Consider the following 24,495-nt stretch of genomic DNA (forward strand, 5'->3'; position numbering starts at 1 on the left):
TTGTAATTGAAGTTCGCAGCTAGAGCTCATCTTTACCTTTTATCTGATAGTGAGGTACACTGTATCCGGCAGCATGTCAAACTCTATTTGGATTCATTGCTTCTTCTACACCCAGATCATCACTGCCCAGAGAGCTCTCTTCGCCTGGGTGAAGAGGAACATCAACATCATCATCTACTGGGCCATATTTATCCACAGGGTGTTGTTCAGTTGGTTTGACTTCGCTGTTGAACTTTCAACGACAGTTTTTTTTCTCTCAAGATTCATCAGGAGAGACTAACAGCACTTATACTGTACGTCAACAAATGGCCCTGCTTCTGGTCCTCCAAATGTCTTGTTTTGAAACGAATGTATACATTTCTTTTGTGTCTGTCTGATGGTTTGGTTGCGATGTGCTACGGTGCGCTACCTGGGAAGAAACACGAAAAGCATGAAAGAGCGGCAGCACCTTCTCCTCTCCCCGACTGCAGTCAGCTGAGGGTCACCATCACTGGGATCATGCAAGGAAAGCTCTATTTCTTTGCTGCGCTGTGGTTCTACATTCATTACTTCTGCGTGAATTTTTCCTCTACATACTTTGACATGACTATTCTCTGGACAGTCGGGGGGAAAAGGAGAGTGAATTAGGTCAAAATCTGTCAAATGTTACAATACCTTTCTATTTTTGGAAGCATGTTATTGACACTACAGGCAAAAAATAGTTTAGGAGCAGTTGCTAACTAACTGTAAATAATTGTAGCTAGCTAACTAACTGTAAATAATTGTAGCTAGCTAACTAACTTGACTTACTGTGGGGGAAACAATTAACCTTTTTTATAGTTAGTTAGCACCAAAAGTGGCTCCACTAATGTTTACAAGCGTATTGACTGTTTTGGTGTATGAATGTTGCTTTTGGCCCCACATGGAAAACAATCTAAGCGAAACACTGGCCATGTTCGTTTTGCATCATTCCATTGGTCATAAAATGGTGAAATCTCCACCCACTGGAGCACCGGGCAATGTGAAACGTGCGCACCCACTGGTATGTACAATGGAAGTTTCTACTCCAAGGGCCTTCTGAATGGTTACAATTCAAAAGACAATATTTCTGATACTTAAATAAGTGTGTTTATCAGGGAACATAACTATGTACATGTGTGTAACAGTGATTGAATATTATGTTTCTTCTACATACAGATCTAGGATTAGCTTCCCCTCCCTGAATCCTAACCTTAACCCTTACCAGGCATAACTGACCCAAGATCAGTGTTTAAAGGCAGCTTCCCCCTACACCAGGGGTACTCAACTCTTACCCTACCAGGTCCGGAGCCTGATGGTTTTCTGTCCTACCTGATAATTAATTGTACCCACCTGGTGTCCCTGGTCTAAATCAGTTCCCGATTAGAGGGGAACAATGACAACATGAAGTGGAACTGGCTTCGAGGTCCAGAGTTGAGCTTGAGGGCTCGACACAATGTACCCACTCACTTGACTCCGTAGGCCAGGATGATGAGGCCTATCAGGACCCCTATGGACCCGTCCAGGTACCACACTTTGGGATCGTGCTTGAACACCTCAGCACTGATTAGGATGGAGAAGCCCATGACTCCGCCCACCAGGGAGTTGAAACCTGTAGATCGGACAAGACAGGTAGACAGACAGGTAGACAGACAGGTAGACAAACAGTTTAGTGAAGTGTATTATCTCACATAGGGAAATTCATTTGATTCCAACAAACTATATAGGAATAGCTTGAACATGAACAACAATAATGAACACATGTATGTACATATATCTCATGAAATTACATGTAGTCTGCCACAGTCTTTATCCAAAAAGTCCATAAGACAGACAGACACGGACCAACAGAGAGACGACTTTGAATCCTTTTCTATTGTCTCTCTCCTCATTCGATTCCTACTGTATAAGAGCCCACTTACTGGCTCCTCTGCACGTCAAAAACACACCGACTGACGAGGACCTCTGCCAGTCTTTTACATACTGTACGTTTGATATTTTTTATTTATTTATTTTTTATTTCACCTTTATTTAACCAGGTAGGCAAATTGAGAACACGTTCTCATTTACAATTGCGACCTGGCCAAGATAAAGCAAAGCAGTTCGACACATACAACAACACATAGTTACACATGGAGTAAAACAAACATACAGTCAATAATACAGTGAAAAATAAGTCTATATACAATGTGAGCAAGTGAGGTGAGATAAAGGAGGTGAAGGCAAACAAAATATATAATATATATATATAAATAAATAAAAATATAAAAAAGGCCATGGTGGCGAAGTAAATACAATATAGCAAGTAAAAAAAACACTGGAATGGTTGGTTTGCAGTGGAAGAAAGTGTAAAGTAGAGATAGAAATAATGGGGTGCAAAGGAGCAAAATAAATACAGTAGGTAAAAAGGTAGTTGTTTGGGCTAAATTATAGATGGGCTATGTACAGGTGCAGTAATCTATGAGCTGCTCTGACAGCTGGTGCTTAAAGCTATTGAGGGAGATAAGTGTTTCCAGTTTCAGAGATTTTTGTAGTTCGTTCCAGTCATTGGCAGCAGAGAACTGGAAGGAGAGGCGGCCAAAGGAAGAATTGGTTTTGGGGGTGACCAGAGAGATATACCTGCTGGAGCGCGTGCTACAGGTAGGTGCTGCTATGGTGACCAGCGAGCTGAGATAAGGGGGGACTTTACCTAGCAGGGTCTTGTAGATGACCTGGAGCCAGTGGGTTTGGCGACGAGTATGAAGCGAGGGCCAGCCAACGAGAGTGTACAGGTCGCAGTGGTGGGTAGTATATGGGGCTTTGGTGACAAAACGGATGGCACTGTGATAGACTGCATCCAATTTATTGAGTAGGGTTTTGGAGGCTATTTTGTAAATGACATCACTGAAGTCGAGGATTGGTAGGATGGTCAGTTTTACAAGGGTATGTTTGGCAGCATGAGTGAAGGATGCTTTGTTGCGGAATAGGAAGCCAATTCTAGATTTAACTTTGGATTGGAGATGTTTGATGTGAGTCTGGAAGGAGAGTTTACAGTCTAACCAGACACCTAGGTATTTGTAGTTGTCCACATATTCTAAGTCAGAGCCGTCCAGAGTAGTGATGTTGGACAGGCGGGCAGGTGCAGGCAGCGATCGGTTGAAGAGCATGCATTTAGTTTTACTTGTATTTAAGAGCAATTGGAGGCCACGGAAGGAGAGCTGTACGGCATTGAAGCTCGCCTGGAGGGTTGTTAACACAGTGTCAAAAGAAGGGCCAGAAGTATACAGAATAGTGTCGTCTGCGTAGAGGTGGATCAGAGAATCACCAGCAGCAAGAGCGACATCATTGATGTATACAGAGAAGAGAGTCGGTCCAAGAATTGAACCCTGTAGCACCCCCATAGAGACTGCCAGAGGCCCGGACAACAGACCCTCCGATTTGACACACTGAACTCGATCAGAGAAGTAGTTGGTGAACCAGGCGAGGCAATCATTAGAGAAACCAAGGCTGTCGAGTCTGCCGATGAGGATGTGGTGATTGACAGAGTCAAAAGCCTTGGCCAGGTCAATGAATACGGCTGCACAGTACTGTTTCCTATCGATGGCGGTTAAGATATCGTTTATGACCTTGAGCGTGGCTGAGGTGCACCCATGACCAGCTCTGAAACCAGATTGCATAGCGGAGAAGGTATGGTGGGATTCGAAATGGTCGGTAATCTGTTTGTTGACTTGGCTTTCGAAGACCTTAGAAAGGCAAGGTAGGATAGATATAGGTCTGTAGCTGTTAGGGTCAAGAGTGTCCCCCCCCTTTGAAGAGGGGGATAACCGCAGCTGCTTTCCAATCTTTGGGAATCTCAGACGACACGAAAGAGAGGTTGAAAAGGCTAGTAATAGGGGTGGCAACAATTTCAGCAGATAGTTTTAGAAAGAAAGGGTCCAGATTATCTAGATTATCTATTATATAACCAGACTGGGCACGTCAATTACCCCAGTAAAGAATATAATCTACGGCGCTGCATTCCTAGGGGCAATCTGCAGTTCAAACAACAACAAAGGGACACCCCGCCACTGTTATGGTAAGCAGCTGCGAGGACTGACCATCCATGAGACCAAAATTACACTGAGGCTATACAGTGTATGTTTACAATGACATTGTTTAAAACAAGCTTATATTTTGTGTTCTCATGCAGTGTGACAGTTGAACTGCTTATGAAGCATTTATAAGTTATATTCTTCAAGAATCAATATATATATCAGTATATATCATTCATTTAGAAGTCCAAATATGTATGTAGCAATCACAGATTGCCCCTTGGAAGGCTTGTTTAATGACACGCTGCGAGAGGAAAATCTGGTGGGTAATTAACTCCTATTCTGCTAGCTGTCACATACAATTTAATGAACCTCACACACACACACACTTTAATGAGCGAGTGTCTCCATCCAAAGCTGACCTTTCAAACTGGTTTGACGCCAGCCTGTCTGCCACAAATCTCTTATTGAAACGAGAAGGGGACATTTTAAGAGCTCAGGAGCTACGGAGTCGTCCATAAAGACTCCTAAGTAGTGAACAACTTTCTCAAGTGTAGAAGGAAATCGATGTACGGCCCAGTACCTGAGGATACCGGGCGATTCTACTGTCTGTGTGGGTACGAATCCCAGCACCTACCGGCTCTAAAAATATGAAAGGGAGTGCTTATCCGTGTTCTTACAAAATGACAGATACAAGTGAAGTGATACAAGTGAAGCATTCATATGGATCCATCTGAAATGACACACTATTCCCTATATTTTACATTTGAATTATTATTGTTGGACATAAAATACTGTTAAAACACCCGCAAATCAGCTCCAAGTGATTTTAATTTTGTTCCAAAGTATTCCCACCCATAATATAAATCTATTTATGATTGTATACAAATGTAAGCAATGTTTGAAATTATTATGTTTTAGTTATATCTGTTTGTGCTTCTTGTGGTCAATTTGCAGTCTTCAAATTATTTGTAATTATACTGAACAAAAATATAAACGCAACATGTAAAGTGTTGGTCCCATGTTTCATGAGCTGAAATACAAGATCCCAGAAATGTTCCATACGCACAAAAAGCTTATTTCTCTAAAATGTTGTGCACAAATTTGTTTACATCCCTGTTAGTGAGCATTTCTCCTTTGCCAAGATAATCCATCCACCTGACAGGTGTGGCATATCAAGAAGCTGATTAAACAGCATGATCATCACACAGGTGCACCTTGTGCTGGGGACAAAAAAAGGCCACTCTAAAATGTGCAGTTTTGTCACAAAACACAATGCCACAGATGTCTCAAATTTTGAGGGAGCATGCAATTGGCATGCTGATTGTAGGAATGTCCACCAGAGCTGTTGCCAGAGAATTCCATGTTAATTTCTCTAAATAAGCTGCCTCCAACGTCCTTTTGGACAATTTGGCAGTACGTCCAACCGGCCTCACAACCACAGACCATGTGTAACCACGCCAGCCCAGGACATCCACATCTGGCTTCTTAACCTGCAGGATCGTCTGAGAACAGCCACCCTGACAGCTGATGAAACTGAGCAGTATTTCTGTCTGTAATAAAGCCCTTTTGTGGGTGAAAATTCATTCTGATTGGCCAACACCTGGCTGCGCCCCTGCCCAGTCATGAGAAATCCATAGATTAGGGCCTAATTTATTTATTTCATTTGACTGATTTCCTTATATGAACTGTAATTCAGTAAAATCGTTGAAATTGTTGCAAGTTGCATTTATCAAATCAAATCAAACTATTGGTCACATACACATATTTAGCAGATGATATTGCGGGTGTAGCGAAATGCTTGTGTTCCTAGCGCCAACACTGCACTAGTATCTAACAATTCACAACAATAAAAATGAATCTAAAAGAATAGAACACAGTATATACATATGAAATGAGTAAAGCAGGTTGTAAACATTATTGATGTGACTAGTGTTCCATTATTTAAGCGACCAGTGATTCTATGTTTATGTATATAAGGCTGCAGCCTCTAAGATGCAGGGTTGAGTAACCGGGTGGTAGCCGGCTAGTGATGGTCCCGTGTGGCTCGTGTGGCTCAGTCCCGTGTCCCGTGTGTCCCGTGTGGCTCAGTTGGTAGAGCATGGCGCTTGCAACGCCAGGGTTGTGGGTTCATTCCCCACGGGGGGACCAGGATGAATATGTATGAACTTTCCAATTTGTAAGTCGCTCTGGATAAGAGCGTCTGCTAAATGACTTAAATGTAAATGATGGCTATATATGGCCTTGAGATAGAAGCTGTTTTTCAGTCTCTCGGTCCCAGCTTTGAAGCACCTGTACTGACCTCGCCTTCTGGATGATAGCGGGGTGAACAGGCAGTGGCTCGGGTGGTTGTTGTCCTTGATTATCTTTTTGGCCTTCCAGTGACATCGGGTGCTGTAGGTGTCCTGGAGGGCAGGCAGTGTGCCCCCGGTTGGGCTGACTGCACCACCCTCTGGAAAGCCCTGCGGTTGCGGGGCGGTGATACAGCCCGACAGGATGCTCTCAATTGTGCATGTGTAAAAGTTTGTGAGGGTCTTAGGGGCCAAGACAAATTTCTTCAGCCTCCTGAGGCTTCTTCACCACACTGTTTGTGTGGGTGGACCATTTCAGATTGTCAGTGATGTGTACGCCGAGGAACTTGAAGCTTTTCACCTTCTCCACTGCGGTCCTGTTGATGTGGATAGGGGCGTGCTCCCTCTGCTGTTTCCTGAAGTCCATGATCAGCTGCTTCATTTTGTTGACGTTGAGGGAGAGGTTATTTTCCTGGCACCACTCCACCAGGGCACTGACCTTCTCCCTGTAGGCTGTCTCGTCATTGTTGGTAATCAGGCCTACTACTGTTGTGTCGTCTACAAACAAACTTAGGGAGGAGGCTTCTGATGTTAACATTCATGAAACCAAGGCTTTCACGGTTACAGAAGTCAACAAATGATAGCGCCTGGGGAATAGGAGTGGAACTGAGGGCTACAGGGCCTGGGTTAACCTCTACATCACCAGAGGAACAGAGGAGGAGTAGGATAAGGGTACGGCTAAAGGCTATAAGAACTGGTCGTCTAGTGCATTGGGGACAGAGAATAAAATGAGCAGATTTCTGTGTGTGGTAGAATAGATTCAAGGCATAATGTACAGACAAGGGTATGGTACGATGTGAGTACAGTGTAGGTAAACCTATGTGTTGCGTGACGATGAGAGAAGTTTAGTCTCTGAAGGCATCAATTAACGTAGATGAGGTCTCCGCATGTGTGTGGGGTAGGAAGAAGGCATTTTGAGCGGGACTGAGGGCTCTACAGTGAAGGCATATTGACATTAAAGAGAGGCATAAAGCAATCACAGGTGTTGATCAGGAGAGCTAAGACAACAACGTGTAAATGGCGATGAATGGGCAGAGCGGGTCAGTTAGGTACATACAGGACCTGAGTTTGAGGCTGGGGCCGACAGGTAAACAAAATGAGGTACCGTGTTATTGAAACAGTCCAAGGAGAGTAGCAATAGGTTAGTCCGAGTGCTGTTCGGTAGTAACAACTTCGCTGGGCGAGCAGGGGACACAGCGTTCAGAAAAAGCTAGCGGGCCGGGCTAGTAGATGGTTCAGCGGCGATATCGTAACAGAATAGCCTGTTGAGACCACATCGGGCCATCACGTCGGCAGTCCAGTCATGATGGATCGGCGGGGCTCCGTGTCAACAATAAAGGGTCCAGGCCAATTGGCAAAGTAGGTATTGTAGCCCTATAATTAGCTGGTATATGGGTCTAGCTCGAGGCTAGCTCAAGGCTAGCTGGTGCTTGCTTCGGGACAGAGGCGTTAGCTAACAGTAGCCACTTGTTTGCAGCTAGCTAGCTGCGATGATCAGGAGTAATGATCCAGTGTAATGATCCAGAGAGGCAGGAATCCGATGATATGGTAGAGAGAAGCAGTCCGATATGTTCTGGGTTGATATCGCGCTGTGCAAGACTGGCAGGTGTTGTCCGAGCTAAGGCTGGCTGATGCCGGGGGGGAAAAGGCGAGGACCGCTAGCCGTGGCTTAGAAAGACTAGTAGCTAGTTAGCTGGCTAGCTCCTGATGGAAGTTCCAGTTATAAGCAATAAAAATAGCAGATCCGTACCACATTGGGTGAGGCGGGTTACAGGAAAGTATATTTAGTTCGTATATAGAAAGTGAGATTAAGATATATACGAATAAGACCGGCTATTTGCAAGGGATAAGACACGGGATAAGACAAACGACAGATATACACGTCCTACTGAGCTGCCATCTTGGATTTGGATGAAACTTGTTGATAGAACTTCGGTAGCCTTTTCCTCAAATATGCTTTATTAAAATCCCCAGCTACAATAAATGCGGCCTCAGGATATGTGGCTTCCAGTTTTTTACAAAGTCCAGTGTAGTTCATTGATTGTTATCGTGGTATCGGCTTGAGGGTGAATATACACGGCTGTGACTAGAACCGAAGATAATTCTCTGGAGAGGTAATACGCATTAGATTGTGAGATTTTCTAGGTCAGGTGAACAAAAGGACTTGAGTTTCTGTACATTATCACAATCACATCATGAGTAGTTAATCATGAAACATACACACTGCCTTTCTTCTTCCCGGAGAATTCTTTATTCCTGTCTGCGTGATGTACTGAGAACAAAGCTGGTTGTATGGACAGTGTATCCGGAGGGAGCCATGATTCCGTGAAACAGAGTATGTTACAGTCCCTGTTGTCTCTCTGAAAGGAGATCCTCGCCCTGAGCTCGTCCACCGTATTGTCCAGAGACCGAACATTAGCGAGTAATAGTGTGCACGCCTCCTGAGTAGGACTAGAAGTCCACTCTGAATACCTCTTCTCCACCGGTAGCGGAGGGTACGAACAAAGGATCCAACTCGGGAAAGTCGTATTCATGGTCGTTATGCTGGTGAGCTACTGCCGCTCTGATATCCAAAAGTTATTTCCGGCTGTATGTAATAACACAAAAAATGTTCTGGGCTAATAATGTAAGAAATAACACAACAAAACAAAACGAAATACTGCAACTAGTAGTTCCCAATATATTCCACAGATTTCATGATGGTGTTTTTAAGCCAATCACCTTCCCTCTTCGTGCACTATGGAAATAGGGCGCCATTTCAGACACAGCCATAGCCTCCTATACACCATACCTTTTCCCCTTTTCATTTGTCTCAATGATTCCCTATGGAGTTTTTCACCCTCGTGCTCCACCCTTCCCCCAATTCTCTAACTGGCCTGAACTCAAGTGGGAGTGGCCTAGATCAGGCAGAAGTATGCGTTGCTACAGATCAAGGATCACCTTCTCCTCCTCCCAATCCAAGTTGGAAAAATTAAAGAAACTGACCCAAGATCAGTGTCTTGGAGCAACTACACACCGAGTTAGGTACCTACCGTCTGTGATGAGGGCTCTGCTGGTGAGCACCCTGCCCAGCATGAACTTGAACACGGCCAGAATGATACACAACACGCCACTGACGATGGACACACTGAAGAGGAAGTCATCCTGATAGAGAGAGAGAAGTAGAGGAGAGTGGAGGAGAGGGGGGATTGAGAGAGAGAGGTGATGAAGAGGGAAAGAGAGAGAAAGAAAAAAGAGAGAGAGATCGAGAGAGAGATGGAGAGAGAGAGAGTGGGTAAGTGTTGCAGAGTGCCTCCGCTGTAGAATAAATATTGCACTATGGCCTTGAAGGCATGAAAACCTGCATTTCTGCACGGTTAACAACCTCATCAGTCCCATTAAATCCCCCAGTGAAAGAATGCACCACTTTCACCAATCTGCTTGCTCTGCCCTCATATTTAGCCTCACATTGAAGTGTTTTACCATTTTCTTTTCAGTACAACAGTTTCAATTAGGAGTTTCATTGAAAAATGTCAACAACTACAAAATTAGGTTGCCAAGCAAAAACCTGATATAAAACTAATTTATAAGAATGCTGTAAGTACAGGAACTGTCTGCTCAGTGGGAAATTAATATCCAACTAGTCAGTGACAACTGTGTGGAGTTTGGAGTTTGTGACAGCAACAATGTAAGCTTATTACAGTATTATCCCACTTTGTCCTGGGATTTCCTATGATCTTCTATGTAGAAGAACCCCTTACCTTCTAACGACTTGTGTGGCCTGTTTCCCCAGAGCAAATGTGCATCTTCGTGAGAGTCTCAGTTTTTCATATATGGGTCATAATAGTTTGAAGGTCAAACCAGACGTTTTTGTTAGAATAACCGTTTTCGGGATCCGCCCTTGTCTCACATACAACGCTCTAGCTCAGCCTCCGTTCTAGCTCAGCCTCCGTTCTAGATCAGCCCCGTTCTAGCTCAACCCCCGTTCTAGCTCAGCCCCCGTTCTAGCTCAGTCTCCGTTCTAGCTCAGCCTCCGTTCTAGCTCAGCCCCCGTTCTAGCTCAGCCTCCGTTCTAGCTCAGTCTCCGTTCTAGCTCAGCCTCCGTTCTAGCTCAGCCTCCGTTCCAGCTCAGCCTCCGTTCTAGCTCAGCCCCCGTTCTAGCTCAGCCCCTGTTCTAGCTCAGCCTCCGTTAATCACACACTTATGGTTGGTATCATGATGCAGAAGAAATAGACCAATCAAATGCAACAACCCAGCAGTCTGTAGCTCAAACACACAATGTTTACAATGTTTACAAGCCCTAAAACCTGCCGGCAGGATGGTGGGACTCAAAGTGTTTTAAACAGGCAACGAAGAACAGCAAGAGATAGACTACAATTAAGTAGAAGGACAGTGAAACCTGTAAGCCCAGTAAACACATGGTATATTCCTAAGTAACAGTTTGTTATATATTACTGAGATGTTAGTGCAGGGGCGCAACATTCACTATGGACGGGGAAGGTCATGACCCCCTCACGTTCTAAAATTCCTTTCCTAGTTTTATCAATGCACTGTGATAAAAGAAGAAGGACCAGTGTTCTTTAGGACTATGCAGATGACACGGAGCAGGCAGGCTGTGTGAAAGCAAACTGAAAGACTGGCTTTAGGACCATGGGAGTTGGTGTCAGTGTATGTGTGTTGCACTCTTTCTGTGGCAGAGAGCTAGCCAAGGGTTAGCTAGCTAGCACACTAGCTATTATTTTTGTCTCACTCACATTGGACCAGAACCAATCAAGATAAAACCAGTGGCCAAGCAAATAAATACTGATATTCAGACTTTTTTTTCACCGCAATGTGAGTCTGTATAGCCATGTATTGATCTGTCAGTTTCCCTAGCTAATTCATTTCAACTTTTTGTTCTCACACTATAATACTGTAATATGCAGGAAATTAGCTTTAGATTAGAAATGATTTGTGTTTGTCCGCCTCCACTTCTAAAACCATTGTTGCGCCCCTGAGTGAATATACGTAGTTAGCTATAAGTATAGTATACAAGGTCTATAAAGTGAATTGTTTACATGAGATATACTAAAACATGCCATTGTTTTCTATGGGGATTTTAAAAATCATGAATTGAATCATTTCACTTCCTGAATTTATAGAATTGAGAACTGAATTGACCTAAATCCTACTATGCTGCACAGTGCGCACCCTTTCAAATCTCTTTTATGGGAAGTCTTCAAAAATTCCTAGCCTGGTCCCAGATCTATTTGATCTTCTATGGCCGTAGAAGCTAGCTATACAGCACAAAGAGACCTGGAATCAGGCTAGGGAAGACCTGCTCCCCCAATGACTTCTTCTGACACTCCTTTTAATATTGAAAATTCTTAGCACTGAGGTGCTTGGGTTGAACGAAGCACATGGCATTTAAAAGCCCTCTGAGGAGATGAGATGGGAGATGGCTAAGCAGAGATCAGGGCTGTATGGAGGAGGGTGAGTCACTCTCTCTCTCTCTCTCTAATTCACAGGTTGCGTCGCAAATGGCACCCTTTTACACATCTAGTGCACTACTTTTGACCAGGGTCCATATGGCTCTGGTCAAAAGTAGTGCACTATGTAGTAGGGAATAGGGGGTTGTTTGGAATGCACCCAGAGAGACACACTCAACATTCAAACACAGTGCCTGACATTTACAGTTGACAGTCCAGGTTTTTCTGTGAGGAATCGAATTCACATCTCATAGGCTGCATCTCAATTTTCTACCCTTCTCCTGAAGATTTGTCTTACAATGGTAAATCTATCCAGCTAATACAGAAGGTGTGTCCAATCCCATGTAGAAGGTGTCTCCTCTTAAACTGAATTTTAATACACCTGTTTCGGAACAACTCAGGCCCTATTCTCACTACGAGATATGAAGGAGAGTCTGAGGAGCGGGGTGGCGAACCAGAATTCTACTTTTCATTTCACATTACATACTTGCCTTACCTTCAAATTGACCGTAAATATCACAGTAGCCACTAGCCAGTAACCACAAACTAATCAACAACGACAGACATTTTTTTCCTAAAACATATTAGCTACACTGTTGAATAATGCAACCAAACCATATTACACTCTTCAATTCATAAACATGCGCAGATAATTAAAAGGTTTATTTTCTCGTCTGTAGGCTACTGTACATTACATTTAACTTCAAGACACAGAGTTGCTAATAGCATGTCTTCATCAAGTAGTGATAGCATATCAAAAATGAACGATTAACCCTCTCATACGAATTTAAAAGCACAGTAGGGCCTACCTTTCAACATTACAACAAACCGGGCTTAATATTATGCAAATCATTACACGTGTAAAAGCAAATTGCAACTGAAAACATGGGTTTAAGTGAATTCACTGCAACAAGCTGTTTTATATGGAAGCCCATACCAGCAACCAAAAAATATATATAAAATAAAATGCCTCTTGATTTGTCAACATGCACAACGTCTGCGCTTCCGTCTGACTGTAGTCTACTGACAATAACCACAGCTACAGCAAGCCTAGAGGAGCCTATGCGCTCTGATCCCATCTGGGCCTGGCCTTGGGGAAACATAACGTCATGTTTTTATAGCCTTAAATAGGCCCATTTATTTGTGTTCTGGGGAAATGTGAATGTGATAAACTTCGGTTTATATTCGAACTTTAGGTGGCTCGGCTAACTAGGCCTTTTTAATATAAAATGATTGACTGGAATGAATCAATCAAAACAATAGTGATGACATACTGTGTGAGTATCTTTTTAACTACAAATACAAGGGCCTACACTATGTAACCCTGCCTACAGCGAGCTCGAACCTGTTACCTTTATTGTCCAATCGCAGTTGTTGTCTCTTTGTCTGTGTAAAGGGTTTTAATGTTTTCATCAAAGGATTTAAAAAACAAACTTTCAAACAAAAGGAAACTTCTTGGCAGGGGAAAAAAACATTTGAATAAATGTGGGTTTTGACACTCTTACAGAATGTAGGTGTTATAACCAGCCATAAAATAACACAATATATGCCACAACAGGTATAAATGTGTCATGACAGTGTTTGACCCTATTATAACAGGTTATGTCAAGTTATGTCAGCTGTTAAGACATATTATGACATGGTTATGACAGTGTCATAACGTGGCACTGGGTGTCAAGTATAGTGTTACCGATTTTCTTACTATTTCATACCCTACAAATATTAGTAAAAGACTATACATTTCAGCTGTTTCAAAAACATTGCTCTGCTATTACCATTTATACCGTAGGAGTGTTGGCTCAACAAAACAATTCTGTTTACACTGCCCTGCTTCAAGGGCAGGTAGCCTAGTGGTTAGAGCATTGGACTAGTAACCGAAAGGTTGCAAGATCAAATCCCCGAGCTGACAAGGAAAAATCTGACAGCCCCTGAACTAGGCTGTCATTGAAAATAGGCATTTCTTCTTAACTGACTTGCCTAGTTAAATAAAAGGTAAAATAAGAAATATATAACAAAACTAATTTCACACATAATAAGTGTTAGCCTATTGACAATAATCTGATGAGTGACAAAATTAGGCCTATCAGTTGTCAAATTGTACATGAAGAGATGGGGGGGATCTTGTAATTGACAGAGTCACATGCATGTAAAACAGTGTGATTTCTATATCTGAAAGAGCATATTCTGCAGTTTCTATGACATTGCTCTGGCCGCTAAGCAAAAACGAGTAACATAATAAACGTAAATGATTATGTTATTCTGTCGTCAATGGATGAATGGGCGAAAGAAACCAGACAGAAACGGATAAAGGTGCATGTGACTTCAGTTAAGTTTTGGTTAGCTGCCGATGTCGAAACCAAGTACTTGCTCAATGGCTTTCCATATCAGGGGAAAGACGAAACCAGGCCAGCGGGTGAGCGACTGTTTGAGCCTGTGGTTTTGAGACTCGTAGAGCCTTACACGAGCAAAGGCAGAAATGTGACCATGGACAACTTCTTCACATCAATTTCCCTGGCAGACAAGTTGATTGCAAAGAAGACTAACCAGTGAACCAACAAGGCGGGAGCTGCCCCCCCCCCCCCCCCCTCTGCGCAAAACAACATACCAGCGGAGCTGTACTCCACATCAGTGATGGAGAGTGGTAAAGCAACACTGTTTGCATCCTCAGCACTATGCATTCCCACTGGATCTGGCATGTGAGCTTCCTGAGAACCACATCAACGGCAAAAGCAGAAGATACAGCTGCCAAGCAGGCCGCCAATACAGTGTCTGATACAATCAACTGTTTTTATGACTTGTCATGAATATATTTCCACTAATATTTCTCTATGCAGTTCATCCTTTACAATTGTTCATGCACTGGTGCTTTTGTTCAGGAATGCAGGAAATGGCTGGTTATATTATTATTATTATCATCTTTTTCGTTTCTACTGGACTTTATTAATTTCTATAACTCTATTACTAATCGAATCTTCAAATACAGCTGATCAAATGGATTCCACTGTAATGTTTTTCTTGGAAGAGAAACGAAAATAGGATATAGGCCTACGTTTTTTCTAGGACTTTGTAGATTTATTTTTTTTAAAACATCCTTGACTCTATCTAAACAAATAACTATTGTTGTTATTTGTTTTATTTGATATATTTCCATGAATATTTCTTCATGCAATTAATCCTTTACAATAGTTTATGCACTATTTATCAAGCATTTATTTATCAAGCAGGTTTGCGCACCTTGCAGGTTGATATGCATCTGATACATATGCTGTAAGGCTCGCCAGGCATTGTTCTCAAGCGGGTACGTATACGCTAAAAGGCCAGCGGTTCTAGAGTTAAATGTGTTTCACGATAGGTGTGCCTCCAATAATTGGCCTCATTCCCTCGAGCCAAATCATAGGTAGTGGTTAAGAGATGCGATCAAGAGATGCTAGAACGAGGAGCTCCACCCTCTCTCTTTGCAAATTACGGGCCAAATATCCCCTCCCGAAATTCAAAAGCAGCTAACACCTATAAAATCGTGATTTGTCCAATTAACCAATGATGAAAAACCCAAACACCAGAAGTGCTTATGACATCAATGTCCTTAGGCTACCTTGTTTGCTTTCTATTATTAAAAACGGGCTCTTAGCTTCGACTTATTGCCTGGCAACAGAGTAATGCAGTTAGCTATTCTAGTAGTGTGAAGGCCACGGTTCTCTTTTCACACCTGAGCTCTGCCACATTCCTCCTGTAATTATCCACCAGGAAGAGAGAGACCACAACAGCGTGTTTCACTTCATAGATCTCTCTGTTTCTCTCTCTGTTTTCTATCGCTGTTTTCTCTCTCGCTTCCTTTTTTATCTATCTCTCTCATGCACCGACAGCAGCCAGATAAACACTTGTTTCTCTTCACAAATCTCTCTCTCTCTTTGTTTCTCTTTCTCTCTCACACTCTGTCTGCCTGACTCCCTCCCTCTCTCTCACTCCCTCTCACTCTCTCTCTTTCTGTGTGTGTTTCTATCCCTCTCTGAGCCTCTTCACACGTACTACACTTTTCGTAAAAATACCGTCGGCTACACATATTGCGCAAATGTAAACTTGCGTACTTGCTACGTCTCGACCGTTACCTCCGGAGGTAGCGCAAAACACTAGCTCGACAGTTAACCTCCTTGAAGCAGGGCAGTAAACAGAATTGTCTCGTTGAGCCAACAGTCCTACAGTATACATGGTAATAAAACATTTTATCCTATTTGAGACTTGTTTTACCTAGTTTTGACCTGAAATTGCTGTAACAGCCTGTTACATTTTGAAATTGTCGCAGCAGCTGCCGGCTGCACTGAGCCACGTAAAACTATGGAAGCCCATCCCCACCTCTAAAAACATGTCAAGTGTAGATCATTTGTAACATTGTGTGGTGATTTCAGAGATGGCACCACAGGTCCAAAAGTGGTGGGGAGGAAATTGTTTTTCCTGATCTGGTAGTAAGTACAATAGGCTAATCTAACCAAATCCGGACCCTAGTTGTAGCGTATGACAAAATAATAAATCGGCTTTGATGGGACCAGATAATTGTTCTAATCAGGACTTTTTTTTTTTTTTACTCATGGAAAAACTCCTGGCCCTAGGGTGTAAGAAAACATTAAAACCCTTTACACAAAGAGACAACTGCGATTGGACAATAAAGGTAACAGGGTTGAGCTCGCTGTAGGCAGGGTTACATAGTGTAGGCCTTTGTATTTGTAATCAAAAAGATACTCATACAGTATGTCACCACTATTGTGTTGATTCATTCCAGTCATATCTACATAGCTTAAGCTATAAAAACATGACGTTACGTTTCCCCTGGCACAGATTGGATCAGAGCGAATAGGCTTCTCTAGGCTAGTTGCAGCTGTGGTTGTTATCAGTAGGCTACAGTTGATCCGAGTGAAGCAGACTAATTGTGCACATTGACAAATCATGAGGCTTTTTATTTAATTGTTTGGGTGGCGGGTATGAGCTTCCATATATAACACCTTGTCGCAGTGAATTCAATTATGCCACCGTTTTCAGCCGCAATTACCGCATGTAATGATTTGCATGATATTGCTAAAAATTTAGCCTGGTTTGTTGTAATGTTGTATGGTAGGCCTACTGTACTTTTATATTCGTATGAGGGGGTTAATCGTTCATTTTTGATAGGCTGAAGGCTTACTTGATGAAGACATGCGGTTATAGCAACTCTGTGCTTTTGTCTTGAAGCTAAAATGTAATGAGTGTAGCCTACAGACGAGAAAATAAACCCTTTGTCTGCACATACAGTGCCGTCAAAAAGTATTTGCCCCCTTTCTGACTTTCTCTATTTTTGCATATTTTTGATACTGAATGTTATCAGATCTTCAACAAAAACCCCAATATGGACGACACGGGTCTCATTATGCCTGGCAAAAACCAAACACTTCATTCCACAGTAAGAACCTTATACCAACGGTCAAACATCGTGGTGGTAGTGTGATGGTTTGGGGATGCTTTGTTGCCTCAGGACCTGGACAATTTGCCTAAGTAGAATGGACCATGAATTCTGCTATGTGTCAGAGAATTCTACAGGAGAATGTCAGGCCATCCGTCTGTGAGCTGAAGCTGAAGCCCAGCTGGGTCATGCAGCAAGACAATGATCCAACACACAAGTCTACACGAACATGGATAAAAAGCAACACATTTGAAGTTTTGGAATGGCCTACTCAAAGTCCAGACATTATCCCAAATTAGATGTTGTGGCAGGACTTGAAACGAGCAGTTCATACTTGAAAACACACAAATGTCGCTGAGTTAAAGCAGTTTTGCATGGAAGAGTGGGCCAAGCATTCCTCCACAGCAACGTGAGAGACTGATCAACAACTACAGGAAGTGTTTGGTTGCAGTCATTGCAGCTAAAGGTGGCACAACCAGTTATTGAGTGTATTTACTTTTTTGGGTGTTGTATAACTTTGCTTATGAAATAAGTATATAATTGTTGTGTTATTTGTTCACTCAGGCTCCCTATATATAATATTAGCTTTTGTTTGAAGATATGATAACATTCAGTATCAAAAATAGTCGAGAAAATTCAAAAGGGGGCAGCTCTGTACACGCTGGTTAATTGTTGCATTATTCAAGAGTGTAATATGGTTTGGTTGCATTATTTAATAGCGTAATATGTTTTAGAAGAAAAGTTACTGTTATTGTTGAACAGTTTGTGCTTACTGGCTAGTGGCTACTGTGATATTTACGGTCAATTTGAGGTGCAGACCAAGAATGTTGCGTTGCCAGCCACAACAAAAGGTAAGGCAAGTATGTAATGTGAATTGATAAGTAGAATTCTCGTTCGCCACCCCGCTCCTCAGACTCTCCTTCATATCTCGTAGTGAGAATAGGGCCTCTCTCTCTCCATTCTGGAGGTGTCTCTTCACACATTCCCACCTGAGAGTCTTGTAAATGGAATTCACACCCGATGTGACCAGTCTGGCGATGCGAGAATGAAACTACGTATTAGCTCTCGGAGTTTATACTAAGTTGTGTCCCAAATGGCACCATATTCCCTACAAAGTGCACTACTTTTGACCCCGGCCCATAGGGCTCTGGTCAAAAATAGCGCACTGTTGGGAACATGGTGTCATTTGGCATTGGGGACGCCATAATGACACAATGCTCTAGTTGAAGAGACATCATATAACCCAAGTACAACCAGTTGCCAACTTCGAAGAGTGAAGAGACTACATATTTCTGTTGATTTAGACTGACTTACTATACGTTGCATTCCAGTGAATCTTTATTCTATTGTCCATCCAACAACAACAACCATACAATAAGACTTTGTAAAGATTTGTAGATGTATTTGTGATGCCCCAGCAGTGAAATGTACAGTGCACTGTCTGTACCCCCCCACTGCCTTGACAAATGACACCCAACACATGTGTCATGACATGAACAAGACACAAGCAAAGCTGTGCGACAAGAAAAACAAGTCACCAAACCGAGTTACACTCCTCTGTTTTTGACAAGCAATTTCAGAGCACCAACCAGATGTTCATTGGAATCCCTTTGCTGCAGTAAAACCGATTTGCCAAGGCTGCTGGCACTGCCAAGGTGGGTATTACAGTACCCAGAGCTGGCCTTAATGAACGCTCACATGCCCAGACATGTGGAGCAGAGCGGAGAGTAGGGCTGTGTCTCAAACGGCTCCCTATTCCCTACATAGTTTGAGTCTTTTCGTTGAGCCGGACCATATGGCTCCGTTCACCAAAAAGAGCTTTTCGTGTGGCTCCCAATACAGCTTTTTTCAAAATAAATAAAGATAGATAGATAGATAGATAGATAGATAGATAGATAGATAGATAGATAGATAGATAGATAGATAGATAGATAGATAGATAGATAGATAGATAGATAGATAGATAGATAGATAGGCAGTGTGGCGCCCCTGGATTGAGAGTTATAGGTGCAGTTAAGGGTAAGTGCCTTTCTTAAGGGTACAACGGCAGGAGATGGCATCGTTTACCACTTCAGGCAGTAGCTTGGTAGCCAGGTCATGGATTGCCTTTCCCAGGATACACAGAGAGGACAGGATGAAGACCACCCCCAGGATCACACAGGCTCTGAAGAGAGAGAGAGGGGTGAGAGGGAGGAGGGAGTTAGGGGGGAAGCAAGAGAGAGGAAGGGAGCGGGGAGAGAGAGTGAGGGAGGTAGACAGAGGGGAAATGGAAGGAAAGAGAGTGAGAGAAAACAGAGATTAATAATAGTCTGCTTTGAAAATAATTTATGTGAGGGATCATGTATTGTATTTTAAAACATTCCCAAATCATTGGCCACAGGGAGACCTTTCCATGACAAAGTAGACCTATTGCAACTAACCATCATACAAGCTTAACGCAACTTAACACAATTGCAAACCGTCTCCACTATTTCTACAGCTTGTGGAAAGAGAAAAAGCATCCGTTAAATAAACAACCATTTTGCTTTTCTCCGTGGCTGATTCAGAGAGTTGAACACAGTCTCCGCGGATCAAATTGAGAAGAGATTTTCTTTAAACACTGTTTTATCCAATTAGGTAAGCCTGGCTGGGAGAAGCCCCAAAATCAGTCAACTGTGTCATCTGGGGTGGTCAGGCATGGTCGGGTTAGCTGTCTGTCTGCTCTCTCTCTCCCCTACTTAATCTACCAGTCTAGCGCAGACTTAGTTGCTATACACACCATACACATTATCACAAAGAGCCCATGAAAAGGCCAAAAACAAGAGAAAGTGTCGAAAGTAGACCGTGTATTATAGATATAACATACATGATGTTCAGACGAAAACATCATGGATGGCAACATGTGTCTGTGTGCGTGTGTGTGTTGATGCTCACAGCTGGCTCCCGCTCAGCAGCACCCAGTCCCCTGGGTCCGAACCGGAAGGTAGCTAGGCAACACAAAGTCGAGCGAGAGGAGCCATGTAGGAATGATTTCAGTGGTGCAGCGGGAGAGACAGAGAGACCCAGAGCTCTGTGTGTGAGAGACCTCCTGGGGCTGTGTAAAGCTCAACAACAGAGACTCTCCCTCACAACACACCTGCCCAACCAACAGCTCAGCTGACTGAAACGTCCGTTTGATCTTCATTGGGCTATAAGCCTGCTGCTTAGAAAAGTCCCTTCTTTTGGACTCGTCGACTCAAGGCAATGGCATCAAGCACATTTGCAAGTTTGATTTTCTTCAAACATTGCAAGACAGTCAATTTAGTTTCGCAAGATGCAAGGTTTTGACCGGACTTGGCAGAACTGTAGTTGACTAGACTGAGGACGCGCGCGTGTGCACACGCACACGCACACACACACACACACACACACACACACACACACACACACACACACACACACACACACGCACACGCAGAGTCATCCAGTCTGTCTACCCTTTCTCTCCTGCTCCATGTGTCACGTCAGCAGGCGAATACAACAATATTCCTCCAATTACAGTGGGAAAAAAACTTGCTGTAAAATTCACGCTGCTCGCTCATTCGTCTACAGACCTGGTAATTTAATTGTCCGGTGGCCTAGTGCCTTACTCCTTCCTACAAGGCCTCTCCCCTGAGGGATCACACATACACGCGCACACACATTCACCCTCCACAACACACACCTAGGAGAGGCCAATTACTAGCTGCTGGGTAACACAAACGTTCCAATTAGGATTCTGGACCAAAGAGATGTTCACTGGTACAACTGAAGGCTCATATTAGCCTGGTTAAACCAGATTGAATGCTGCACTCACAATGGTGAAAGCGGCATTCAAGCTCGTTTAACCAGCCTATAGGCTTCTACAGTAAACCAGAGGCTGTCAATCTGCTGCTGTAAGCCTGGTTAGCCTGGTTAAACCAGAAGGAATGCTAAACTCACCACTGTTTCATCATTAAAGCAGCATTCAATCTCGTTTAACCAGGCTATAGGCTTATACACCAGAGTCTCCATGGCGATCTGCATTCACAAAAGCATCCCCTGAGACTGCAGCGGATGGTGTCTGGCAATTTCACACATGAAAATGCGAGTAAGGGGGATGAGAGACAATGCTGGGGTTCTAATACTGTACACTACAGTCCCAAAGAATGAAATGCATTGTAATAACTGCAGCGATTATGCTGAAGAGACAAAATAGCACTAGAATACAGTATAATTTCTTAGGCTTTATATAGTTTTGCTGGTCATCAGAAACGACAAATATGATAAATATGGCGGCGATATATCTACTCACATGTACTCCCTGTGTGCAGAGTGAACGGCGGCGGCATTACTATAGCGCCACACCACAATGATGGAGGACAGCACATCCAGGGCCGCATCAAACTGCAGAGGGTAGACAACAACAACGTCAACAACAACACTGGCCAGCTATTCAACAGAGGAATGGGGGTTCACTTAAATGATTGTACCCTTCAGTTATCCTCATCCCAATAACTCAAAGTCAATGCCAATCTAGCCTAAATTACAAGCTTAGACTCCTAAGGTTAGCAGGAATCGATATGGCCAGGCCCTTGTGGAACCAATGTGTGTTTTTGAGATCGACTACATTGCAGTTGGTCTGCGCAGAATCATTTATCTACGAATCACCTTGCATCCCAAATAACTGGCTAGAGCTACTACTCTTTACGTGATCAAGATCAATGATCCTGTGCCTCGCCTTGCTCAAACTGACCCCTCAAACACACTGATTGTAACGTGTTAGTAATGACATCTGCCCTGTTTCGCTCATTGCCCTTTAGCACTCAGTAGTAGATGAATTCAAATACATTTTAAAAGTACCTACAGCGAATCCAAAAGCCGAGGCACTGTGTCTCATGAAGGAAACAGCTGGGGAAAAAAACAAGAGAAACACAAGTTTTACTATACATGAAGAACATGCATTCATGAAATACATTTATATCAGTGGTACTGTTGTAAATGACTTGAGAACAACCGTTGCATACCAAACACAGGCGGCCGGTTAGCTCGAAACCGATTCAGCCTGCCGGTAGTCCCTGGAGTCAAATAGTATTTGTTTACATTTAACTACTTTAGCTGTGCTTGATTGAACTTGCCTGGGACTGGGACCATGGGGCCAATAGAACAGTCCCAAAAGTGCAAACCCCATCCATCTGGCAGTCCAAAATAACAAACAGGCTCAATTAAATGCTCAAAGTATTTAAACCCAGGTCTTATATAGCACAACAACAACACTGTTCTACTCAGCAGGTGTAGTAGTTAGATATAATGTAGTGTTATCACACCATTGTCAGGTTCACAGCGTTAAAATCCTCAGTTTGCCCTTCGAAAACAATGGGGCTGCTGCTTCTAATTGCCGAGCAGTGAGCAGGACTGAGTACCCCACCAATGTGTACATACAGCTGTTTGTAACACATATTTTTCCTGAGGCTACATTACACCCCCCCCCACCCCCCCTTACCCCAGAGTTGAACTCCAGAGTGATTACCATATTCAGGAAATGAGAAATCATGGAATTCAAAACCCATCCAACCACAAACCAGAGGGATTACCCAGCACTGAAGACTACGGAATGTTCATACTAATGCAGCCCAGGCTAATGACCACTGGCTTTGCGTTCCAAAATAATGGCATCCTATTCCCTATTTAACGCACTACTTTTAACCAGGGCTGGTCAAAAGCAGTGCATAATATAGGGAATTGGCTGTCATTTGGGTTGTAGCCTGCCTAGACTTCCTATTCAGGCTGTTTTGAATAAAAGAGACCAGATCCAACGATCCTAGACTCCTAACCTTCCAATTTCGCACGTCAAGCATGTCTCCAAATCAATCATCAAGTTTGCCGGCCCAAAAAAAAGTGATTACCAAAAATGACGAGACAGCCTAGAGGGAGGAGGTGACGGACCTGACGGAGTGGTGCCAGGAAAATAATCTGTCCCTCAACGTCAACAAAACCAAGGAGCTGATCGTGGACTACAGGAGATAGAGAGAGCACGCCCCCATCCACATCGACAGGGTCGCAGTGGATAGGGTGAAAAGCTTCAAGTTCCTCAGTGTGCACATCACAACCTGAAATGGTCCATCCATACAGATAGTGTGGTGAAGAAGGAGCAACAGCACCTCTTCAACCTCAGGAGGCTGAAAAAAAATGTGATTAGCCCCTAAGGACCTCGTATACTTCTACAGATGCACCATTGAGAGCCTCCCTTCACCTTAGAGACCGATCACCAACACTGGACAATCAAGGAGTGGAAAAACATTGCCTTGTCGTACGAATCCCAGTTCCTGTTGCGTCATGGTGATGGCAGAGTCAGGATTTGGCGTAAGCAGCATGAGTCCATGGGCCCATCCTGCCTGGTGTCAACGGTAAAGGCTAATGGTGGTGGTGTACTGGTGTGGGGAATGTTTTCCTGGGACACGTTAGTTCCCTCGATACCAGTTGAGCCACAATTAAACGCCACAGCGTATCTGCTGTTCGCAGCATGCATGTACTGTACCGCTGTCCAATCTGCAGCATGCCATCGCGTCAGCACGGACCAACATCCCTGTGGAACCTTTCCGACACCTTGTAGAATCCACGCCCCCAAATAATTTAGGCTGTTCTGGAGGCAAAGGGGGGTCCTACCCTGTACTGGATGGGTGTACCTAATAAACTTCAGAAATTGAGAAATATATTTTTTCACTGGCCTACACACAATACCGCATAATGTCAAAGTGGAATTATGTTTTTACAAATGTTTACAAATTAATAAGAAATTAAAAGCTGAAATATCTTGGGTTAATAAGTATTCAAGCCCTTTTTTATGACAAGCCTAGATAAGTTCAGGGGTAAACATTTGCTTAACAAGTCACATAATAAGTTGCATGGACTCATTCTGTGTGCAATAATAGTGTTAAACATGATTTTTGAATGACTACCTCATCTCTATACTACACACATACAATTATCTGTAAGGTCCCTCAGTTGAGCAGTGAATTTCAAACACAGATTGAACCACAAAGACCAGGAAGGTATTCCAATGCCTCACAAAGTTTAAAAAAAACATTTTTCGATAGGTGTTAGGCAAAATAACCCAATCAAAACAGAAAGCTCCTTGAAAGTCAGAATATGCCATGCCTATTGGTCCTAAATCAATGATGGCCTATTGTTGAGATAATAGAACCAAAAAACTTTTAAGAGATCAGATTTTTTGTTTATACATACTTTGCCTCACTGACACACTTAGTTAGCTACCCACCTCGTTC

General features: G+C 43.2%; 1 protein-coding gene across 3 annotated transcripts in view; it reads right to left on the reverse strand.

Moving 5' to 3' along the window:
* The window catches only part of LOC139566290 (transmembrane protein 163a), a 64,919-nt gene that overhangs the window by 8,494 nt on the left and 31,930 nt on the right, over positions 1 to 24,495 (reverse strand). For all 3 annotated transcript variants that reach the window (XM_071387370.1, XM_071387369.1, XM_071387371.1), the window contains exons 3-7: positions 22,077 to 22,120; positions 21,525 to 21,616; positions 19,301 to 19,397; positions 9,391 to 9,502; positions 1,468 to 1,609 (exon numbers count right to left, since the gene is read on the reverse strand). In XM_071387370.1, the coding sequence (XP_071243471.1) occupies positions 1,468 to 1,609; positions 9,391 to 9,502; positions 19,301 to 19,397; positions 21,525 to 21,616; positions 22,077 to 22,120 (487 nt within the window). The remainder of the gene's footprint in view (positions 1 to 1,467; positions 1,610 to 9,390; positions 9,503 to 19,300; positions 19,398 to 21,524; positions 21,617 to 22,076; positions 22,121 to 24,495) is intronic.

This window comes from Salvelinus alpinus, chromosome 38 (genome assembly GCF_045679555.1).
Source record: "Salvelinus alpinus chromosome 38, SLU_Salpinus.1, whole genome shotgun sequence".
NCBI lineage: Eukaryota > Metazoa > Chordata > Actinopteri > Salmoniformes > Salmonidae > Salvelinus > Salvelinus alpinus.